The 24,642-nt window shown below is 36.7% G+C and overlaps 1 protein-coding gene and 1 long non-coding RNA gene across 12 annotated transcripts in view; one reads left to right on the plus strand and one right to left on the minus strand.

The window, feature by feature from the left end:
* Positions 1-797: 797 nt before the first annotated feature.
* Positions 798-24,642, minus strand: part of Kcnn2 (potassium calcium-activated channel subfamily N member 2) — a 414,889-nt gene continuing 391,044 nt past the window's right edge. For all 4 annotated transcript variants that reach the window (XM_078048854.1, XM_078048849.1, XM_078048853.1 and 1 more), the window contains 4 exons: positions 18,029-18,139; positions 9,647-9,774; positions 3,593-3,662; positions 798-1,401 (listed from right to left, as the gene is read on the minus strand). In XM_078048854.1, coding sequence (XP_077904980.1) covers positions 1,114-1,401; positions 3,593-3,662; positions 9,647-9,774; positions 18,029-18,139 — 597 coding nt within the window. In that variant the 3' untranslated portion in view covers positions 798-1,113. The remainder of the gene's footprint in view (positions 1,402-3,592; positions 3,663-9,646; positions 9,775-18,028; positions 18,140-24,642) is intronic.
* Positions 1,397-23,804, plus strand: LOC144377445 (uncharacterized). 8 transcript variants are annotated; one of them, XR_013438457.1, is made up of 9 exons: positions 1,397-2,693; positions 3,709-3,899; positions 6,000-6,061; positions 8,892-9,874; positions 10,109-10,186; positions 11,074-12,230; positions 14,371-14,601; positions 17,078-18,246; positions 23,582-23,804. It is a non-coding gene; the product is annotated as an uncharacterized LOC144377445 (long non-coding RNA). The 8 variants fall into 8 exon arrangements; XR_013438456.1 differs by having other exon boundaries at positions 8,892-10,186; XR_013438454.1 differs by having other exon boundaries at positions 10,109-12,230.

A 24,642-nucleotide genomic window follows, 5' to 3' on the forward strand; every position in this document is an offset into this window, starting at 1 on the left:
CTTTCTGTAGACTCTGAAGAAACACCATAATGTTAGGAATTTCCACATGGCTCTCACCTCAACATGGTTCTCCCAAATTTACTGGATTCTTGAGTAAATTTGCAAAAGCAATAATGCCCCAGTTCCCTTTTACACCAACAAACCAACCATGACTGACCAAGTATGAAAATTTGTGAAATTTACCATATGCCACTTACTTGTACCAATATGTAAGTGCAGACCAAAAAGGAACCATATGCTAGAATGTGTTATGCTCATGTATGTTTATGATGCTGATGTATGCAAATATGTAAATATAAAGATCACATGTACCTCCAAGTACTTGGAGAGCATCCTGGGTCCTTTGTAATAAATGAATACATGGCAAGATATGAACTCATCAATTTAGACGTACAATTCAGTAACATGAATTCCAGATAGCAATGTACTGATATTTCTTCATATAAATTTGCTGATAAACTAGGAATAAAATAATTATTGCAAGCATCTCTGCCCTTTGATTGAATATGTTCTGATAAAATGGCCTGATTTTCCATATCATTTGGATGAAAACTGTATTAAAAGTGAGACACTATAAACTCAAGAATAAGAAGAAAGAAGCTGGGTTGGGCCAAATGACTGTGGTTCTAATATGGAAAACTTTCATGAAGAAGATATGGAAGGATTGAAAGTCCTTTTTCACCCCCTCAAACCAGCCCAACTTTTAGAAATAAAAATTGTCAGCATGCATCAGAGATAATCATTTTACCTTCTAAAGATGTGAAGCTTCAGAAATGTCAAGTGACCAAACAAGTATGTGCAGAAATTAACTTTTTTATTATATATCATATAATGTAGTAGTAAAGTTTGTTTGAAGTGCATGAATAAAAAGTTAGTGAAATTACAGGAGGAACAATCTATATAGCAATAATAGGTGCATTCCCTGTGCATCTGAAAGAAAAAAAGAAAAGAGTTTTCACTCATTTTGGCCTAAAACTTAGTGTTCAGGTTCCCAGGATTCTGACAACAGAACCCGGATAACGCTGATTAGAACCATAGGGGCTTTACAATAAAAGCTAAAATATTGACCATATGATGGCAAAAAGTCTTATTTTGTGGTTAACTTATTCTCTTCTAGCTACTCTCTGATGAAGTTGGTGGTGCTGTAGAGGAGGACCGCCGCCTCCTGGACGAGGACCGGGACCGCTCAGCGTTGTAGGTGACGTGCTTGTCGTAGTTCTCCATCTGAGCCTCAATGAAGTCTCTCTGCTGCTGTCTGATGGTCTGGCTGAGGAGCCCAGGGAGGGCGTGGATGCTGCCAATCAAAGTCTCTAATTTGGTTTCCAGGGTAACAATCCTCTTCTCAAAGTCTTCGCTCCTTTCATTTAAGTCGGAAATCATGTCATACATGATATTCTGGGTCTGAAAAACAGGATGGAAAAGAAATTAGAAACATAACTAAGAGGCTTATAGACTTGCCCTAGAAGTAATCTGCAAAGTCCTGGAGCTTTAGGGTTGGTCTCTTGGTGGTGACATCTGGTGTAACAAGGTGTCACTGAACTGAATGGTTACTTTGCAAAGAAAATTCCATATGTTGCTCAATGCTGAGATTTAGAAATTGATTAACATTGAAAACATTCATATTGAAATTTGTTAAATTAATTAGACAATTAATTTGGTTCAGTTTCAGAAAATGTAGTGTAGCTACAGACTATGATTTTAGGTGGTGTGAAGACAGATGAAATTGTTTCAAATTTATGGGTGTGTTTTAAGGGTTGTCACAAAAGTTAGCACATCAAATGCATTTTAATAAGGCAAGGCCAATCTTTCAAAAGACTAGCAGATTTAAGGAATTATAAAAGTACAGATGATTTGGAATGTAAAAAGATTTTGAGGGTGGAATATAGATAAAGCTGAGGATTTATCTGAAGAAGTGATTTAGTAAATTAAAGCAATAAATTCCTAAATACATTTTGTTGTCTTGCGGTCCAAATCATAGACCACTCTTCATTGATTTCAAATAGATTTTTTTTTACAGAAAAATTTAGAATAAATAATAAATTCTCAAAATAAAAGTTCAGGGAGATACTGAAGTTGCCAGTCTACCTGTGGGAATGTCTTAATTGGAGCTAAGTATTCAATTCATAAGTCTGATTCCTACTTATATTTTATGATGTAGCCAAGAGATGGGACTCCAGGGTTGATCACCTCAGAGGAAAGGACAGAGATGTTAAACTTGTCTGTTAATCCTCTGTCCTAATCTTCCTTCCTTTTGCTTCATCTCACCTTACAATATATCTTCTTATCTTGCTTAACAACCTCTTAAAGATGATAAATGAACCCCATTAAATGGGGGAACTATTCAGAACACAGACACCTTGTTTAGTTCTGCTGTGGAGACAGCCTACCTTAGCTGTATTTTCACTGCATACAAGTGAACACTATCCATTTGATCAAGAAATTCTGAATCCTATGGCATGTACGGTCCTGTCATCATAAGAATGGCACTAATGAAATAATTGGAAATGACATCTTGCCTTATAGATGTACTCTTGAAGTCCAATTACTTCTCTATGTCACATTTCTGAAGGGTCTATCATTTAACCTAGGAGTGATGCAAGAACCTGCCCCAAAGGAGGGCAATATTAATCAACGATGTCTTTCTACCTGCCACTCTGTGCCACCCAGCTTAATTACAAGCTTGCTCTCCCCAGGTAAGTTAAATACCTCACTTATGTTCACCTACTTATAGTAGGTGCTACTGATATACATGAAAAGGAATATAATTTAGATGCATTGTTTAGTGACATGAGGCCAAAGGTGTAATTGTTAAAGATTATACTTAAGGCTATAGAAAGAACATAGCTGATTGTCAAATGTAAAACAGAACATACAGATCTAATCGAAAGTTGCCTATTTCAAAGCATTTGTGGTAAAAGGCTAAAAATGCATGTTATTCTATTATCTCTTTTAGAATTACCTCAAAAGGATACAGTGTATTGATTATTGATATTCATTTTTTGAGAGTGGATTTTACTGGGGGAAGAACAATTAAAAATTCAGATAAATCTTTTAAATGGAATAGAAAGACTAGATAATTATTAACATACTTTTTAAAAAGTATGATTGATATAATGTGATGTAGAAAGACCCATAAAAAGGTCCATTTTTTAACTTTTAGGATGCAATTTTTGGAAGTCTTTTTAGTTTCAATTTTACATTCTTAGGAGTTTGTTTAAAATATATAAAATTTTATTGTTGAGTTCTATTTAACCCTGAACCTCATAGTCACATGTGAGATGAAATTCTGCTCTCAGAGAAGAGGTTTAAGAATTACAGATGTATTCGTTTTCACTTGTGAAACTATGGTGCCTCTAAATTCACTACAAGTAGGGAAGACTTTAGAATGGGGGTTGAATAATGTATATGGAAAGAGAGCGTATTAAATAAAAGTTTTAGAAGAGTGCTTTTACGATGATGGACCTTCAATTCTGAGTGGTTTGTTGGTTTGATGAATTAATTAAATTTGTGGTAGGATCCTTGCAAAGTATTACTAATGATTGCATAGTAGTCAAGAGATGGGACTGTGAGGGCCAAGTACCCTGAGGCTTACCTTTGCCAGATCCACCAAGGTATTTGCTTGGTCATTTAGCTTCCTCTGCTCCATTTTCACACTTCTTAATCTAAAAGACAGAATGTGAAGTCAGAAAAGTTCTCTTCTTTCTTGAGGTATCTTATGGCTTCCCAAGAGCATGCACAAAATTGACAAGAGCAAATAACTGCATGGATAATGCCTTGTATTTGGGGGTAAAGACCATACTGGTTATGTGTCTGGTACAATGAGAAGCATGCTTCCCCAACACGGCAAAAAAGAAAGGAGAGAGCAAGAGATGAGATGTCCTCAGGACAACTATTACCAGGTAAGTTGAATTCAGAAAGGCTCATAAGGATTTAACCATATGAGAAAAAGCCAAAACATTCCTTAAAGCCCCAGTATCGTGACAAATAGACATAGGAAGAAATATGCAAAGCAACTGGAATTTCAACAATGTTGGAGCAATGAGCACCTTCCTATGCCTACGTGACTAGATACAGGTATTAACCCTGTTTAGTCTGAAATGAATTGGGTTAGGTATTTGAACCTGATGAAAACACAGTGATAAGTGAGATTCTTATTAACAAAAATAAAACTTTTATTCAACCAGCAGCAAGATAACTCAAAACACATAATTCTCTTATTCTTCATTGTATTTCACTAGATGTTCATCTTAAACTGCCATTGAATTTGAAGGGAGGCCAGACCATTTCCTTGGAAGAACCTCTCTTAATTTTTTATTGTAGATAAAAAAGTTACAACAAAGTATCTGCTGGATAGACTCTCTATTTGTAAGGTTACTTTCAACTACTTTAAAATATCATTGTATGTATCAAGTCAAAAGGCCACTCTTTCAAAAAACTATCCTTCTCAATGAGAAATGACTATTCTGTATTTATTGTATTATAACAAAGACTTATTCTGTGTTTACTATGTCCAAGAAATTAATATTCTTTTCCAAGAGGAAAAGTGATTTATTGTTCTTTAAGCAAACATTTCAAAGCCTTGCTCCAAAAAGGGAAATGGGTCCTTCTATGCTACTTTGTGAAAATGGGGGCAGGGGGATCCACATCAGTCTTATTTTGCTTGATGATAGATCCCTTTACAAAGTAGAGTTTTAATGCTCAAGAAAGCATTTTGCTATTTTTCAATTTAAGGTGTAGTAATTACATGGCAGGAATAACAATTCACAGGGCAAGATTTTACTGCCAGGGAGATTTTTGTAGCACGTGTTCATCATGCTCAGTGATTTTGTTCTGAAGCCTGGATACTCAATATGTCAGCAAATCTGCTTTGCAGTGAAGATCTGGTTCCTCTGCCAGCAAGTTTGACTGACACCTACCTCCAACACAATCTTTAACAATCTAAAACAGTTTAAATTTATAACTTGTCATTGAGACTGTGTTTATTAGAATGCTTGGAACAAAGTTCACTGGCTTTGTGCATTATAGACATGGAATAAAGTTCTAGTCTAAGAGAAATTTACAAATGCACTTAAATCCAATGTATGATTGAGAAAGGTTTGATACAATTCTTGATGTAAACCTTTTAAAAGAAGCAGAAAAACAAAACCACTTTAAATATCTATGGGTCATTACAGAGAAGCTGGAGAAAGCAGCTATGTCAGATGGGGGCTCTGTCCTCGCTGGCTCTAATTTGACCTCCAGTTTCTTCATGTATGAAATGAAATATGTTAGATGAGAATAGCGTTCCTGGAGTGTTGGATTTATACCAACAGAGTTGTTAATAGATGACTTTAAGTAACACTTAAACAATATTAAAACAGGGGGAGAGACAGTTATTCTCTTTAATTCTCTTCCAGGTCTTGATTATGGCAAGATAAATGTCTGAGGCTGGTCCTGTCCCGTCCTAATGGCCTGATACCTGCTCAGAGATTTCTAGCCCATGGCTAGAAACTAATACTAGAATTTCAATTGCCAATTGATTATACCTTTACCTCTCTTTGCTGTGTGTGTGTGTGTGTGTGTGTGTGTTTAAATGATAGAGATTTTGTGTGTGTAATGCTGAAGATTGAACCCAGGGCCTCATGCATGCCAGTTAGGTGCTCTACCACTGAGCTACATCACAGCCCTACAATAGGATTCATATCAAGTTTTCTTTTAAGTAATAGTACAGGTAGACTAGAGTTTGGGGCTTTAGACTAGATGCCTCCAGCAATCTCCAATAGAAGTCATCTTGAACTCTGAAAATCAGGTGGGTGGTGGCTCCTTAGCTGAAGTGGGCATTTCATCTTAAGTCAATGGAGCCTAATTTACTTCTCTTGTATTACTAAAGTATGTCTGACAGTAGAATTTTGCCCATTTTATTTTTTGCTAATCTGGAAAGCTGAAAATAGAGTAGCCCTGTTTGATTGGAATTCCTTTAGCTTTCTGAACTTAAATTATCTTGTCTGCTTTTTATGCAGCCTGTAATGTAGGAGAGCAGTTGGAAAAAGACCTGCTTAAGCTGCAGCTGCCAGAATAAAAGGTAACATGCAGATATGTATTATACTTTTTGTCCCCACAAAAAAAAGAATAAGAAACATGTTGATTTCTTCCTTGTGAACTTCACTTATCACAGGAAAATATCATGATTTTGGATCACATTTCCATAGCAGCAATCAGACTACTAAAATTCACAAATAAAGGATCCGCTGGGTGCATGCAGCCAGTAGAAAATTCTGCAAATGTTGAAAGGAGCGGCTCACACAACTTACTTCCGAGCTCTATTTTCATTTTGTTGAAATAAAAAGACAAAACAAAAGAAAAGAAACTGTAAAATATTCTGGAACAAGATAATACAATGAGGTGTTCAGTTGTGCACAGGGGGCTCGATTCATTAGCTGGAAGATCCTGTTATGATTCTGTAGGATTTGGACATACTGGCCAAAGAGAAAAACACTATTCAATTACATCACCATCCTTCTTCATCACTACCATAATTCCCCCACCTGAAAGTGCATGACTTCCTCTTGAATCAGAGTTCAGAAGGAAGAGCATGCATAAGGTCAGCTTGGCCTCTTGCTACTCGTTGTTCAAATAAGTGATAGAAAACATTTTTTGCCTAATAGGATATGGTTAAAGGGACAATGACATTATAATGTGATTCCTTTTTCCCCAGAGGGGAATAGATCTTTTCCAAATTGGAGCTATTCAGGAGCCCCTCTGTTGTGTAAATCATGTACACTGGATTTTTTTTTTTGGCTCCAAGACAAGTCCAAGTTGATGGATGGATCCATGGTCAAGGTAGAAGAATGAAAAATTTAAAGCTGCTAGCAGGAAAAGGGTTAAAAGACAAAGAGAACATTTCATAGCACCAAGTGAAAAATCCAAGAGAGATACTGAAGAGTGATTAAAACAAGGGGAGGAACTGGGAGAGTTCATCATCCATCAGAGACAAGAGTGGTCATATGCTGGAGTAGAGAGGCCATAAAGTTTGGAAAAGAGAAAGAGTTGAGCTAGAGGGGAACAAGCAGAAGGTGGAAGAGCTTCTGAAAAAGCTCTCAGGGCAACTCAGAAACTAGGAGAGGCCAGGAGAGCTCCATCAAATGAATTTAATTTTTTTTTCTTCAACTAGTAAGATCTGATTTCACCCAGTGTGGACTGATGAGGCTGCAGGTCTCACTGGATCTGGACTGTGGGCAGTGAAGGCCACGCCCTGAGGAATCGAGCCCTGTGTGCTTTCCTTTGTGACTTCACTCCCCAACTTCTAATACAAAATTAAAATGAAAACTGATTATTTATGATTAGAATAAGGTATTAGAATAAGGTAACCCAACCCCTTTGTAAATGTACTTTTCCCCAAAGCATAGGACAACCAATAACCACCAAGCTAATTCGCACAAATCAGAACATATTTGAATTGACAGAAGCTTATCTCTAGAACAGAAAGAATGAGAAATGCCTGCAGGAGCAGAATCACAGGGATTCCTCTATCACTCTACCCAAAGTATCTTGCTAAAGGGCTCTAATTAGCACAGCACCCTTAAGAGAGGGTAGATGTGCTACTTCCTAAAATTAGCTTCCCTGAAGAACTTTAAAAAAATATTTTATTATAAAAAAATTTTCAAACTTACACAAAGTTGAAAAAGAATTTTACAGTCAATATCCATATATTCTCCCAAGTTTTTGTGTGAAGAGTACTCAACATTCAAAGCCTATGACAATATATAACATTTTACAAAAACTGTTGCAGCAGTTTTTGTGGATTTGTTATTTGAAAATATCAACAGCATCAAAGCCAGATCACATTTAATAGGTTACACAACAGAATGGAACACAAAATCCTGAAGGAAAGGGATTTTCACTTAACACACAGACCAACCACACATACTTGATCCCATGTCATCTCACATCCCTGGACACATATCTTCTCATACATACAAAGATAAGTTTTTTTTTAATGTACTCAAATAGGTGAGTATCAAGTAGTAAAAAGAAATCTCCATGTGAAGCCCTTGTGTGAATGCTGGGGTTACTGGGTTGTGTGGTTTTAGGTGGACATGACTAACAGTCGTGCCTGGTGAGTCCTTTGGGGAGGAGGTCTATCCTCTGACAGAGGAGGGAGCTCAGTGTCTCTTGGGGGTTCCATCTCTTAGGTCTAGACTTCAAGGAGTCCAGATGTCTAGCTATGCACTGCTAGGTGGCGGCTCTAGCTTAGTAAGCAACTGAACCTGGGGAGCTCTCTTGTGAGCCAGATCTAATGTAAGTTCTTCTCTGTGTTTTCCCTCTGACTTGAAGTCTTAAAAATTCCAGCCCTGTTTTTTCCTTACAATAGGGGAAAGGCATAGTTGTGTGTCTAGTCAAGTCACAGAGCTGAAGGAGAAATATCATCCTCTTTTAGAAAGTGTGTTGGTGGCAATAAGGGAAGAAGCATGAGTGAGTAGCTGTGAATAGTAATGAGAACCAGCTACGCTACCATATGTGCAGTTCCCTCTACTTCAAATCTCAGACGAGTACTTCAGTTTTATGTTCATTAAGGCAGGCAGAATCTACCAAACAAGTACACACATGTGCATAAACACAGACATAATCTCTATTATTTTTAAGGATCACGATGTAAGCAGGGCAGTTGGATGGATAGGTGAAAGGGTGGGAAATGAAAGCTTAGTGATTCTTCAGAGAATGTTATGTATGAATTAACTAAATATGTAAAATAAAAATGCCAGCTTTAGAGCTTTCTTGTCTGTTTCTCATGGTATATATAGCCAAAAGGCCTAGTATTTACCATCCTTTCCATGATTACCCTGGTGTAGGTTTCATGAGGAAGTCACTTTTTTGAGCCATAACTGTGACCCTGTGTGCACTTCCCCATGCAGAAAGGGCATTATGTTAACAGCAAGTCTGCAGAGCATCAGAGTCGGGCCCCACTGAGTCGTACTTACGGTGAAGATGCTGTCAGCCTGGAGGAGAGAGACCCTGGGTTTCCAAATTATCATCGAATCTTACGAGGTACAGAGTTTTGCCTTCAAAGTCTATCACAGCTATATGATATAGTAGTGAAATGGCATGAAGGACTTAAAGTGAATAATGGTATCCTGAATAAAGTCAGAATAATGATACAGAACCACAGAAACCATAGGAACTTTAAAGTCTCTAATGAACATGTAGCATATAAATAATCCCCAAATTTCTGATTAAGAATTCATTAAATATTCAAGTATTAAACAATTATCTACACTGTAGTGATATAAAGAGCTTTGACAATATGTTGAAAATCCAGATAGATCATATAATGTCTATTGCAGTAGACACAAGCTTAGCATCCTGCAGCAAATTGTATGAATAACTACATAAAATTAAGAAACATGTTTTAACAGAAATTATTGATTCTAAAGAGAAACTGAGAAGACATTTGAATGAGTGGCTATTCTACTAATAAATTATTATCAATCATAAAAGGAACTAAAACTTTTTTCCCAGGATTTCAGTGATGGTATTATTAAAATGCCAGCAGATGTCTTTTGGGGGAAGAAACCTGACAATGTTTTATCATTCCTCATGAAAAAAGAATAACTAAGTGCAAGAATCATGCCAAAGATTAAAAAAAAAAAAAGATGAAAGTGGTACTTACTGATGAATAGCTTGCAAGAATTTTCGTTGATGTTTTCTTACTTTTGCATGATCTATCTTTTTTACTAGCTTTGTATTTTTGTAAATTAGCCATGTTTCCCTGAGTACATTGGCAGCTGCGTTTTTCACCTGTTTAGAAAAACAAATGACAAAGAAGCAATTGATAAATCCCAGGGCAGAATTCTTTGCAACTTTGCTGAAGGTCATATTCTTCCTCTTGAGGATCATGGTAAGCTTTATTTAGTACTTAGTACTCAAAAGAGTACTTTTCTTGAATATGTGCCTTTTCAAAGCATCTGAGTCAGGGAATAATACTTAAATATGAAGGAGAGACTACTGATCTTTTCTGTACTGAATTCTGTCCTGCTGCATCAAGAAACTTTTTTATTCAACTTTTTTTAAGTCTGAGGTGCTGATTCTCCCAGTCTTTATTGCAATTGTTCTATGTTCTTCATTTCCCTAGAGAGAAGGAAAATGCCAGAAGGCCAAGGTTAATCCTGCCCTTTGCAAGCTCACTTGGTATTTCTGGCTGCGTACTTTGGTAAGGGCACATATCCATGGCTGAAATGTCTGAGTAGATTTGGAGTTTATAGCCTCCCAGAGTAACTGAGCAGTTTGTACGCTTGTTAGCACACTTCGATGAATTGACAAAGACCCTGTGCTGTCCTGATTGTGTTTGAAATTTAAGTATACTGCAATTCAAGTGGATGACACAAACATAAAGGATGAAAGCATTTCAGTAACTGTGGAAACTGCAGCAGATGAATGGTGTATCCATTCGCTTGCTTTCTTGATTAAAATCTTCAAAAAAAAAAAAAAAATCCTGGAAGCTGATAAAGTCCTGGTCAGGACAGACATTGTCCTCTTTCTTGCTCATACTGTAGGCTCTGGTGACCCAGAGCTTCCACTTGGGCTTATTGCTAATCAGTTATTCTACAAGTTGCTTCATTTAATTCTTTTGAGTAACAGACAAAGGATATTTCACAGAGAAGCCATAGGCTAGTAAGGTGTGAAGGGGTAGAAAGAAATCTTCCAAGAAAGGCAATGAGGTGGACTGGAAATAGGAGTTGAGATTGAAAAATGGATCCTAAATTCTGGAGTTTGCACTATGTCAGGTTGCAGTTACTAGGGACCCTCTTTAGGACTTTTGATTTTTGTAACATGAGAAAGCTAGAAATAATGATTACAAAAGTCCTCTCATTCCTTTGATTTATAATAAGAAAAAAATCTTAAAATTACACTAAATCTATGAGACCAACTTTATATACATTTTTACTTTTGCAAGGAAAGCATCAGGTTTTATGACTAACTGTACTGTTAAGTTTTCTTTTTGAGTGATGTTGCAGGGCTAAAATCCATTTCTTTCCAGTAAAACCCCTTTTAGGAGTGACTCTGGTTCATAATGCATTTCCTCTGAATATCCATTAGACTGTGCATGGAACACTTCCTCATTCCAATAGAAAAACAATGGAAACATGCGGAGCACCATTAGTGCATAAAAGTAATGGCACCACTCTGCAAGATAAAGTAAAAAGGACTGTGAGTAAATTCTTAGTTTCATCTTAGTGCTATGGAAACAACTTCATCAGCGTGGGAGCTGCCTTCCTGACAGCTCTTCGATCTGATGGCTCATCCTTATCAAAGGTAAGGGTTGGGTGTAGCATGAGTCATTGAGGTTTGAGGATCTTGAATGTACGGAGCAAGAGGTGGGAAGAAACTGGACAGCAGTCCCTGGGTGGGGGACAGCTCTTCTAAGAAGCACAAGTTCCTAGCTCTTCAGAGCGGCTATAGAAGGCTGGAAGATTGGTGAGGGCCCCTGATGGATGCTCCCTCCCTGATTTTACAAATTGGAGGAACAGAGAGGGAGTGTAGATCTCAGATTGGTCAGGCAGCAGGAAAACCAGGCAAAACACCTGGATTAAAACACAGCAGTTTGGGCTGGGGATGTGGCTCAAGTGATAGCACGCTCGCCTGGCATGCGTGCGGCCCAGGTTCGATGCTCAGCACCACATACAAACAAAGATGTTGTGTCCGCCAATAACTAAAAAATAAATATATATATATATATAAAACGATATTCTCTCTCTTTAAAAACAAAAAACAAAAAAACACAGCAGTTAAATTTGGTTGGATTCCCATCTACAAATAGCAAATCTCAAATTACTTCTAAAGTCTGTAAACTTTTAAAAAGGTAAATTGCAGCTTATTTTTGATGCATTTTAAATAATTGATTCTTGGGATAGGGGTTCCTTTCAGCCATTCCCCACCATCTCACACCTGGGTGGGTGATGCCCTCAAGTCTCATATTGCAGGATTTGCATTTACTTAAGCACTCTAGTAGCTGACAAGCTTAAAAGAAAATGACTCCTCATCTAAAAAAAAAAAAAAAAAATCCCTACAGCTCCTTTGAAATATGTGAATTTACTTTGAGATACCCCTTTTCTAACCCCCTAATAGGTTTTCAAATGCAGGAATGAAGCATCATGTTTAACTGCTACTTTTCAACAGAAAAGCCACAAAATGATGTGTGCCAGAATCAAAACAAACAAAACCACTCTGCCTGTTCCTAAGATGTGTTCCTAATGGTAGGTCTCCTTGTCTCAGAGTTGAAAGGAACAGAGGGTAGTGAGAAGACAGGGTTGAAAGCATCTCTAAGCTTTGCAGGTTTGAATAACAGCCAGTTGCTACGCAAAAGCATTATAGAAACTTCCAGGAAAAACTGGGAGGAAAGTAGGTCCTCGAATTGTGCATAAGAAGGAAGTTGATTTTGAGGGAAAGTTTCCTCTTTCTCAATTAAGAGCCCTGCCATAAAGTCATCTAATTATGTGACCCTGGGGCTTTTGTAAACTCTCAGAGGGCAGGGGTCAGGTGGCCTGAGTACAGTGTTTTCAGCATAGCTGGCATTAAATAAATGTCTAAGCTATGAATTGAGCATGATAGCAATATGTAACTTACATACAGAAATATCTAATCATGAATGACACACTTATTGGCCAGAGGATCCTTAGGATAAGAAGAGTAGTAGCTCAGTAGTAAAGCACTTGCCTCGCATGTGTGAGGCACTGGGTTCGAACGTCAGCACCACATAAAAATAAACAAAAATACTGTGTGTTCATCTACAACTTAAAAAAAAAGAGTAAACAATTTTGGAGAAGCCCTCTAGGTTCAAAATGAATCAGTGAATTTTCATTATGAACTGAATAAGGGTATATTGAACCCCTATACCATGACAATTGGTATGAGGGGATTCAGAGATCTAAGAAAGTGTAGTATGTAGAAGGCAGATCAGTGTAGCAGGGGGAGGGAGGAAGGACAGGAAAAGGCAGGAATAGCAGAATGGAATTACATTTATGAATATAATAGTGAATTTCACCTTTATTGTAAAGAATTGATTTTAAAAAAAACTATAACTAGAAGAAAGACCAGTAGAGTAGAGGAAAGGAACAGGAGGAGGGAAAATAGAAGCACTGGGGATTGTAACGGAGCAAACTGTATTCCATGTGTATATGATGTCAGAATGAACTCTACTACTACTACGTAACTATGATGCAGTAATGCAAACATTAAAATGCAGTGCAGAGCTAGTTTCAACAGTGCTTACCATGCTATGTCTTTATCAAGGAAATCTCACAATTCTAAAACAAAAAATTGGGCAAAACTACGTGAAATGAACTGAATTCATTCATATTTTTCAAAAAACAAGAAAAGTGAGGGTAAGGACCTTTGTTAGTAGGTCTCTCTTCTCTTTTGATGGATGGTCCTGTAAATATAAGAACATTTACTCTGCCTCTCTAATACTCAACTCTAAATAAAATCTTCTACCAGAATATTTCTGAAAGGCATATTAATGATAAGGTATTTGATAATAATTTGAAAAAAGAAAGGCTCTAAAAGAAATGATACTTCAGAATAATACTTACCCAGATAACTTAAAACAACTCTCATAAAGGCCATGAAATGTGGTTGCTTCACAGATAATTATAATAAAAACTATAACAGTAATTCATAAACCACCAAAGCACTTAGAGCAGGCAGACTTTAAACTGAAACTTTGATACAAAGCAATCTGATATAGGTAATGGAAGAAGCATTGTCAAAAAGCCTTGCTCCTTGTATTTTTCCTTGCTTTTCACTACTTAAAGTTTTCTAGCCAATCCCTAAAAAACAAATACCAAATGTCTTCTTTGATATAATGAGAGCAACTAAGAACAGAGCAGGGAGGAAGAGCAGGAAGAAAAGATTAACATTAAACAGAGACATGAGGTGGGAGGGAAAGGGAGAGAAAAGGGAAATTGCATAGAAATGGAGGGAGACCCTCATTGTTATACAAAATTACATAAAGAGGTTGTGAGGGGAATGGGAAAATAAACAAGGAGAGAAATGAATTACAGTGGATGGGGTAGAGGGAGGGGAGGGGAGGGGGGATAGTAGGGGATAGGAAAGGTAGCAGAATACAACAGTTACTAATATGGCATTATGTAAAAATGTGATGTGTAACTGATGTGATTCTGCAATCTGTATTTGGGGTGAAAATGGGAGTTCATAACCCACTTGAATCTAATGTATGAAATATGATATGTCAAGAGCTTTGTATTGTTTTGAACAACCAATAAAAAAAAGAAAAAATAAATAAAAATAGAACATTTCTTAAGATGGTTTCTGGTCAAACACACCCCCCCCCAAAAAAAAAAGTTTTCTGTTTATTTTTCTTTCCTCTCTCCTCAGAGGCCTTTTCCACATAAGACTTGCACTCTTTGCAATTTGGAAGGCAGTACACCGAGTGCCATCTGCCCTCTGTTATTTGCTCCCCTCCCCTGTCTCGGTTCTCCTTAGGAGCAGGTACCTGGAGCCTAAGGGAACGCTGTCACTGTGGAACAGACAGAGCCCAAGGATCTGCTCCTTGCTTTGTGAACCCATTGGGCTGCAAAACCAAGGACAGTAGAAAAGCTGCATAGAGTAAGTAGTGGAGAATTTGCTAAGAGACACCCAGGGAACAACAGGATGTAACTCTCATAGTGTTTGTATTATGGATCTTATGATTCTTCTTAACAAGATTGGAAATGTCCTCGGAGGATATTATTATGCATAGTTATCTTGCTGCTATGGGTCATCCAGCAACTTTAAAAATTATGTCAGCATTCTCAACTTGTTTTCAAGTTTCTTTTCAACAGAAGATATTCTGTTGGGACTAAAATTCCAAGATTTCCTCTTTGGTTCATACCTGAATGAGTAGTAATAATAATATAAAGATATAGCATGGTGAGCACTGCATCTGTAAAGTGATAAACTTTACTCAGTAGCTTGTCCTGTCTTTCTAAATGAGGTGACAAATTTTTGGAATCATGCTTTCATGTGAAATCTTTAGATTAATCTGGGTTTATGTACCTCTTGGCCATTTAAAACAATTTTAGTAGTAGATGGACACAACATTTTATTTACTTATTTTTATGTGGTGCTGAGGATCAAACACAATGCCTCATGCACGCAAGGCAAGCGCTCTACTACTGAGATGCAATCTCAGCCCCTTCTTGACCATTTTTGAATTATAAAGTGTCATGTAAATTTTCAGAAATACACCATCTCCCTTAATGCTGGTGCATAATGAATAGTGTGTTTTACCTTCAAATGTAGAGTTTTCCATGGTTCATGTCATACAGAAAAATGATTTCTTTATAAAATTGTTCCCTTGAAAATTTGTGTACGGTGAATAATTTTTCATGGAAATTTTTCAAGCCTTCCTGTGTGTGCCTTTACTGAATTGAACAGTTACATTTGTTCCTGGGAAAGTAACTATTATTTTAATATTCATATATTTTCTTTATAGCATTACATTCAGATTTCAGAATATCTATTACTATTAGCCTGTTCAATTATGAAAAAATATTATTTTAGGGAATATTTGTATTTTTAACCTCTTTGTAAACTATAAGTGATTTGCCAGTCCTTATTTACTCTTGGATGTTCCTCAGAAATTATTCATAAATTATCATTCAATATTAGAATTTTTATTCAGAAAGTTAAAATAAATGGGTCTGTTTAGAATTTACATAAATAACCAAATGGAATTGAGTTCCAAGTAAATGATACTCATTAAGTTGATGACTTAGTATAAAAGAACGGAGAGGACTGTAAAAGGGCTTTTTCATATATTGTGTTGAGTGTCATAAACCAGAAATTTATCTTTTATTTCAGTGCTATTTCAACATTTATACTTATTGACATCTTGTCTATAAAAATTGATCTGTCAGCAAGCCTGCTTGCTAGAGAGATTTGAGTACTAAGAATTGCTGCTTCACTCTTAAGAAGTAATGAGATGCCAGGCACGGTGGCACATGCTTGTAATCCCAGTGGCTCAGGAGGCTGAGGCAGGAGGGTTATGAGTTCCAAGCCAGCCTCAGCAACTTAGTGAGACCTTGTCTCTAAATAAAATATAAAAAGGACTGAGGATGTGGCTCAGTGGTTAAGTGCCTCTGGATTCTATCCCTGGTTAAAAAAAAAAAGTAATGAGATAACAGAAGTTTGAAAGAATGTGAGGTTTGAAGTTAGAATAGTACCTCTTGCTGAAAAAGCTTTCTACAGGCAATCTGACATCTGACACTCCATGCAACATTAAAGAAGTTTATCTAAAGTATACCAGAACTTACAACAAAACACTGTAACATCAGAAAACTGGTCAGTTTGTAGAAAGGAGTTTGTTCATTAAAACCTAAAGGAAGGTAATTTATATATTGGATCCATAATCCTTTAGAGGAGGCCCACGAGCAACATGAAGAAAAGCCCAATTGCATTAATTCTCTGACTCCTAGAATATAATATCTTAGCTCCTCAACGTTGGCAGTGAACACAGAACCCCAACCATATTTTGTACACAGTATATTTTGACAACTGAATATGTAGTATTACAAAGGAGAAAAGTTATAATAAATTCATTAGATTCAAAGAATATTTGTTCAGAAATTTTGTCCCAGTCTCTTAAGATGTCAGAGCCTTGGGGAATAACAAGTTGAGGTGACAGTTCTTAACTATGAGTGCTTTTGTCCCTTTAGGAAGGTCAGAGGTTAGAGGCAGTGCTACTGGCATCTAGTTAATGCCAGATGTGCTGATAAACATACAAAATGCATAGGATAGTTTTTGTTGAGAAGATTTACAGGACAAATGAATGGGCTATATGGTGTTTTTAGGTATTTTTCTGCCTAATATCTTAAATGTGGCATTAATTTTTGAGAAAATGCATAACCTTTATAATAACAATTTTATGGAGTACACAGGTACTTCAGTGAAGTGTTCTTTGGATATGGAAAAACTTATGACTCTTATGCAACATGTAGTACAGAACCCTATGGACCAAGCACATGATGAAATTTGGATTGGATGTGGACTAATGATCTCTTTCGTCCTCTATTCAGCCCCTCATTTACCTCTCTCCTTCCAGGTATTCTAGAAACATTCATGAATTTTGAGAAAGGAATGAGAAATTGGAAGAAAATGAGAGGAAATCATGGGGTGGGGATACAATCTGAAGTGGTAAGTCTAAACTGAAACTATAGCATCTGCAATTTAGAGACTGATTATTGTAGTAGGTTCACATTTGTACTCAACAAAGTCTCACACTAGTGTCTGAAAGGTAAGACTTAGCATTAGCAAAGCAATTGGAATTCATGTTTCCATTTCACAAATGTAAACTGTATAAATGAGTATTTGCATGAAAATGACTGCTCTACTAGAAAGTATTTACCAAATGAAACAAGACCACTTTTTAAAAATTTGAGATGGGTTGGCCAGGTTGGCCTCCAGTTCCTGAGCTTAAGTAATCCTCTTGCCTCAGCCTCTCCAGTAGCTGGGACAATAGGTAACTGCCTTGTGCTCAGTTAAACAAAGATTCCTTTTATATCTACAACTAAAATCGAGCATGAGTGAAACCCTGAAAGTTGGAACTGTGTTTGAAAAAGCTACTGATTCCTTTATGGATAAAGTTACAAAATGACAATGAATTTTGTTCTTTCAATGACAGTTGTTTTCCACTTTAGGCAATGATGACTACTATAAAATAATTTTATTTTTGACTTTGATGTTTCATGTGATTATTAAGAAAGGCTAAGAATTTACTCTAAAGTGTCCCCCCCACAAAGCTTTCTAACTTGATGTAATCAGAGAGAGAGAGAGAGTAATAGTACCTCTCTCATAAGGCTGTTGTGTGGAGGAAAGAAATTCGCACTTGACTTAAAAAGAGGTCATTCTAAAATGTGAACAAATGGAACTGATTTCCAGAAATGCCTCAACTTTCAAACCATGTCATTTCAACCTCAGATGTCAAATGCCATATTTCCCAACACTGAATCGGTGTGGTAATATTTCCTGGAAGGATAGGTGGGTGATAACTTACTCTTTTCGTCAGCTGAGTATCCATCATGAAATTGTGCACGTGCTTTTCTGCTTTGGTAAGTTCTAGCTTTCTTGCCACTACAGCTACCACCAGGGCTGTGCAACCCGCACCCTGAAAACAAGAAGAAAACCCGGAAGAGTTACTACAGCCCTAGCCACATTGGAAAACGTTTTGTAGCAAATGTATTAAGTTCCTCAACATATTCTTTGGTGTCTTCTGTAAGTATCAGAAAAATGTGGTTAATGAATGGAAGTTAAAAGGCTTTAAACGGAGTGTTAAAAACCCAGTTCACCTCTACCAGATGAAATTAATGGCCAAAAAGGAAACTGGCTACAATTTCAGATTTCTTTTAAAAAAATATAGTAAATCCATCATATCCTTAATAATAACAATAATGAGTTAAGTTAGCATAAATGCATGGAGTAGAAATAGATTTTTCCTTAAAGAAAAATGCTCCATAATCATCTCCCAAGATGAGACCTGCAGGCTTGCGGCCAATCAACTGCAGTATAGCAGGAAGGAAAGAGACAGATGATCTCAGCGTGCACATAACCTCAGACTGCTCAAGTGTCAGTGATCTGAACCCGGACAATGGGGATATATGAAGTCATGCAGGTAAGGGATAACCATCCTAATATTTTGGAGGTTTAACTAGTACCAGGAATAGCATGATTCACCTTCATTTCGGAAAAAAAAAAATCATCAGTGTTTCTTTTCGAATTATAGGCCATTTAGCTGATCTCTTGAGGAAAGAGGCATGACACTGCATGGTACCCCACAGGTTATAGCCCTACCTTTCTAGAGTCAAGGAGAACTTGTTGTGAGGGTCAGAGGTAAGGTAAAGATCATGGAGGCACCACCATCTGATCACTCACTCTTGGCCCGGCCAACGGAGGGGCTACCTCAGAGGCCTGGGAAGTCATCCCTCCAGACAGAATCTTAACCCTGAGAAGACAACAGAGCAGTCAAGAGTGCCAAGCCAGTCTCAGTGGACACAGAATAAAGGGCACAGTCAGGAGTGTGCAGGGGAGAAGTGTTAGTAGCATGTTTCAATAGACTCAAATCTCTTTAAACTGGTTTTTAATATTTGGCCACTTTATGTTGGCCAAAAGGGTAGAAAGGCATCTAGGTAAGAGTCTCAAATTCCCAAAGATAATCTGGCTTTCCCAATTACCATTACACCTAATAATAATAATAATAATCACTAGTTCACATATCAACTCAGTGCCTTCACAATGCAGTGGTCAACATTCTAAATATCCAGTTTTGAGAAATGGCTACATGAACTTACAGCCTACCCATAAACACAATGATGACTGTGTTAAATTTTTATTTCTAAAACATTTAATGTCTAAAAGGCAAGTTTGAAAATCATACATACAATATGCTACTGGTTTTGTTTTTTTAAAAAAGACAATCCACAATGGAGACAGAAAAAACTGGAAAGAAAGAAGCCCACCTTCGAAGAGGTTACCTCTAAGTAGTTGTGATACGTATTTTGTTCTTTTCTGGAGCTCATATCTTCTATAATCACCACACTATTTATGTAAGAATGTAATTATACACTTAAAAGTTTTCTTAAAAAGTGACAACCATTTATACTTCAACTTAATCTTTACGTATCTTTGTTAAAATTCAACCTAGAAAAACTATCTTTCTTCATGAATCATATTTTATATATACTTTTAATGTATAATAAGTTATATGATATTTTCATTTGTATTTGAATATCTCTTCTCTTTCCATCTTGTATGAAAAAAATCTGTATCCTCAGAAATGAAATGCTACTAATCATATGATCAAAGAAAGAGGCTAGAGGTATTTAGAAATTCTGTTTAACCTTGTGATTTTAGAGATAAGACAACACAGAATTTGTAGGTATCCAGTTATTAGCCTTAATTTCTTACCTATCTCGTGATATTTATAATACATATTTTCTTATTTATGGATAAATTTCCATATCCAGGATGCATTATGAGGCACTGTATTTCAAAACAACATTCAAATTTACTTTATCTGATAAAATCTTAAAATATAAATATTTAAACATTGAGAAATAGGTTAGTTAACTGTCGCAACCTTTAAATCAATTGCTCTCAACTTTGACTGTGAACTAGAGTCACTTGGAGTATTTGTAAGAATCCTATGGCCGAGAGTATGTGCACAGTGAATAAATCCTAATCTTCAGGGATAAAATCCAGACATCAGTATTTTTTTTAAGTGATTCCAACATAGAGTAACTGCTTTAGATGAAGGAGGATATCTCTACAAACAGTATTCAAAGAAGAGAATGAAGTTCCTAGTGGGTATTTTACTTTTGAAGACATTCAAAATGGGGAAAATAAAGGTAGGGTATGTGGTAGTTATCCTAATATTCTGTGCTCTGGGCAGACAATAAAAGCGAGGTTATTTTTCAACATGTACCAAAATCTAGTCGTGGTACATGACTCAGTGGCCACCATGCTCACTTACTGTAGGGGGCAGCATTTCTTTGACAAATGCAGGATCATCACCTGTTGAGGCATGCTCCCAGACATTTCTCAGTGCAGCAGAGATTGTAAAAACCTGAGGGGGGCTCCTAACTGCTAGAGAGACAACTATGAGAGGGCAGTTGGCACAAGAAGTTGAATATTGTTCTCCCCTGGCAGGTGTCCACTGCTGAGATCCTTCTGGAAAGAAACCAAAATCCTAACAGGAGTGGAAAATCACTGGTACCAAGAGCCTTTGGAATTTGATTTTGTGTTTATTCTTGGGCTCTGTTCTTCCCTTGCTGAGTCTTCTCTCACCCACCAGACGACTTATGCATTAAAATGATTACCTTTGGTGCAAATGGGAAATGAAAGCAAGTCCAACAATTTAGTAATTGTTAAAACGATTGCCTACCTATTTCACTCCATTATCCTAACTGTACCCCTTTAAAAGTTGTGCCTCCAGAGACACTTAGAAACCTCTTTCTGTTCAAATGCAAAGCCCTTCGCTCCTTATCTTTAAGCCTTACTTTAATTAAGGAAATCATAAACTTACATCTCTCTAGGTTCTTAATATATCATAAGAGGATTTGATATGTATAGAGTTATGTCTCAAAAAAGGAACCTTTAGAGTTATGCAAAATGAAACTGGCTTACTTCCAAAAGCTTTCTAGGTTCAAGGTAAACTCCTGCCAACACATTAGTGGTTACAGTCATTTCAGTAATGGCATAATGTTATTGTCCACTCAGCATCTATTTCCAGGATCATTCTGTTTCATCAAGTGAATAAGAATGAAAGTAAGCAGGCTTTTACAACATTTTCTCCCAAGCTTGTCACCACCACAATCCATGTAGAAACAGTTGGGACTAACATATGTTACTCTTTGGAATGAAGAGCCCTGTATGCCTTTAGTAAGATGAGTCATATTCCTTTCACCAAAGTTAGAAAATATATCCTGGCAACTTTTCTCCCAGTTCATTTGTGTTCTTAAGGAAGACTAAAAGCAAATCAGTAACCTGCCACTTTAAGATGCTTGGGCACCTAAAAATCAAGTGAAGGGAAGTGTTTATGTAGCCAGAATACGCAAAGCAAAGGTTTAGGGTTTCCTTCATTTATCATCTTTCCTTCCAACAAGGTAGATGTTAAAAGAAGGGGCAATACCTTGCTTTAAGAAAGGTAACTGATAACAAGTATTGGTACTATTCGTGACCATAAGTGAGGTCAGATAGATGACAGCATAAGTTCTGGTTCAACCCCAACACCTGGAGAGTTCCAGATGCTGCCAAATTAAGATGTCTGCTTCTCTATGGTAAGAGCACAGAAACTGCACACCATGTTGATGCCTAGACTGAAAAAGAAGTGGCCTATTTATCCTTAAGATCATTCATCACCTAATGTTTGAAAAATCCAATGGTGACATAGTTATATGGATCCAGCAACTACTTCCAAGAATCATTTTGAAGGAACATTTTAGAATCAAGCTTTAATACCTTAAGAATATAAAATTACGAAAGATAAAAATTTCTTCAACAGTATGCTGGGGAAAGTTCTTTTAATTATTTTTAGTTGTAGATGGACACAATATCTTTATTTTGTTTATTTATTCTTATCTGGTGCTGAGGATCAAGGCAAGTGCTCTACCACTGGGCCACAACCCCAGCCCCTGGGGAAACGTTTTGATTATTTCCTTATACAGATTCAAAGAATAAGGAAATTTGTAACCTTTTGAAATTTCAGAATTCTAACTACCAGAGAGAAGGGCTCTGATAAAAACAATTTTCAAAATATTCAACCTAAATTATCTTTCTGTTGGTTGTATAACAGCTCCTAAAAGTTCAAACTGTAGTTCAATAGTCAACTTCTTAGACTAAATAGACTATGAGAGAATTAAAATTTATAAAAAAAAATAGTTAAGAATTGTGTTATGCTTTATACTTAAAAATTAATAAAACAGCTTTAAGATTAATTTTCATTTTTACATATCAGTTCATCCTCCAAAAGGAGGATGAGTATTTCAAAACACTACCTATTTTTCTGTCCCAGGGGTTGACTGACTCAATATCCTAGAACCATAAATACATTTTTATCACACTTGTCTGACATAATTATACTTTCATAAAAAATATGTAAAACAATCAATTCTGGCAAATAGAATTCTATAAAACACTCAGCTTTAGTATTACCTCCCATTGGAGTTCTGCAAGGTTTCTTTTGGTCATAAAAACAATTGCCTCTATCAAAAATGTCCTTCCTTGAGTCCCTTCAAATAAAAACTACTATTTGCTCCTGGAGGGCAGAGGTCAATTTCAAATGTCCTCATCCTAAGGAAGAAGGGAGGAAGTGTGTGGTGTTTGACTGAAGGCCAGGGACCTGCAAAACCCAAGTCTTCATGAGGGTGATTTGCTGGTTCAGCTCATTGTTGTACTTTGGGGGCTGGAAAGAAGGAAGCACTGCATAAGACTGGTCATCAACAATGAGTCATCCTGGGTTTAAATCTCATTATTGGAAATGGTGCCAATGTGACTGCAGGTACTTTAGAGACAGGAAGGGCAGCTCTGCTAACTAAAAGTGCTGATGGCTTAGAAAAAGGAGATGGAACTGTGGAGTCATTGAGCTAAGCACTAGAGGGTCACAACCACTTCTAGCTATGCATGTCTGAACCTGGAAGAAAGCAGCTGTCGTATTTCTTCTGAAAGGAGGTCCCAATAAGGCACAGGTGGGGGATACTGTCTTCTACTCATCCATCCCACCTGCAGTGTTGCACAAAATAGAAAACTATTCTAAGAACTTAAAGATATACTCTCCTCTGTGGGCCTTTATTTGAGGAGATTCAATAAAACACCAGAAAGAACCCCAAAGCAAACAAACCAAATATAAGGCCTCTTTTAAATTATTTGATATCAAATACCCTATGTAAAATGATACAACATGGGAAAAAGTGATCCTGCAGTATTTTTGTCATTCACATAAGTGCACTCTTAGTACTTCTCTGTCTAGAGGCAGGAGACAAAACCTTCAAATGGAAAGTGATACCTTAGGTTTAGCCCTCTTTAATTTACTGTCATTTCTCCGTATGCCTTTTAGCTAATTCATTGCTGGTTCTGGACTACGGGCTCAGCACAACTAACCTTCAGGAGGAAAGCTACTAACCAACAACTGACTGAATCTCTGTACAACGTGAGGCCAAGATTCCTCAACAAGGACAGATTTGCTGCTGGTGAAATTATCATCAACTGTTTTTAAGGAAAAGACAAGGTTTCTGTCTGGAGTTGACTTTTTACTTCCTTAATAAAAATTTTTAAATTTATGCGATTCTCAAATTGTTATAAACTAGGAAACCTTTATACTTTGCTTTTGTTTATACAGAATTACTAGTAGGAGAGAAGAAATGTCTTTGAACTGACCTCACTTGTGCTGCTTTGGCAAAGTCTAGGGGTTTACAGATCATCATTAGAGAACTGCCTATCAGATAATAACCTGCATCCCCAGGAACAGAGATTACTCCATATTTAAAGACAATCATGCCCCCAAAATTACTAATTCAAACTCAAAAGAACCAACAAAAAAGTTGACATAATTTACAGAAATAGAAAACCAAAAGTTACACATGAATGACTTTGCAATTTATAATATGAAGTAAGAAGTCCTTACCAAGGAGGTTCCATTCCTGATATAATCATCCATGTTCATAAGAAAGAGAAGATACATAGCTTTAAGAATGTGTTATATTTGTATAGATACAGAATGGGAGATTGGATAGATGCTGAATAAAACATTTACCTTCTCTATTGTAAAATTGGATATTCTGAGAAACTAGCACATATCACCTAGCAATGTTATTTGCTTACTGCCTTCAACCAAAAAAAGGAAGCCATTTAGTATTCATCCCACTGGTTATGAGACACCCACATCAGGAAATTCTCAGTCCTTTCTCCAATAGAGGAAGGGTAGGAGAAAATGTAATTACAATCTGAATTGTTTTCTCTTGAAGGGTAATGAGTGATTTTTTTCTTCCCATTGGGCAATTCCTTGATTGTATGTTTTTAAAATAATATCCAGGAGACAGGAAGAGATCTCTGTCTCTTAAGCTCTAATTCCTAAGTAAATCCTGGAAAAAGGAAATTTCTACTTGTTTGATCTATCAC

Source organism: Ictidomys tridecemlineatus, chromosome 1, assembly GCF_052094955.1.
Source record: "Ictidomys tridecemlineatus isolate mIctTri1 chromosome 1, mIctTri1.hap1, whole genome shotgun sequence".
NCBI lineage: Eukaryota > Metazoa > Chordata > Mammalia > Rodentia > Sciuridae > Ictidomys > Ictidomys tridecemlineatus.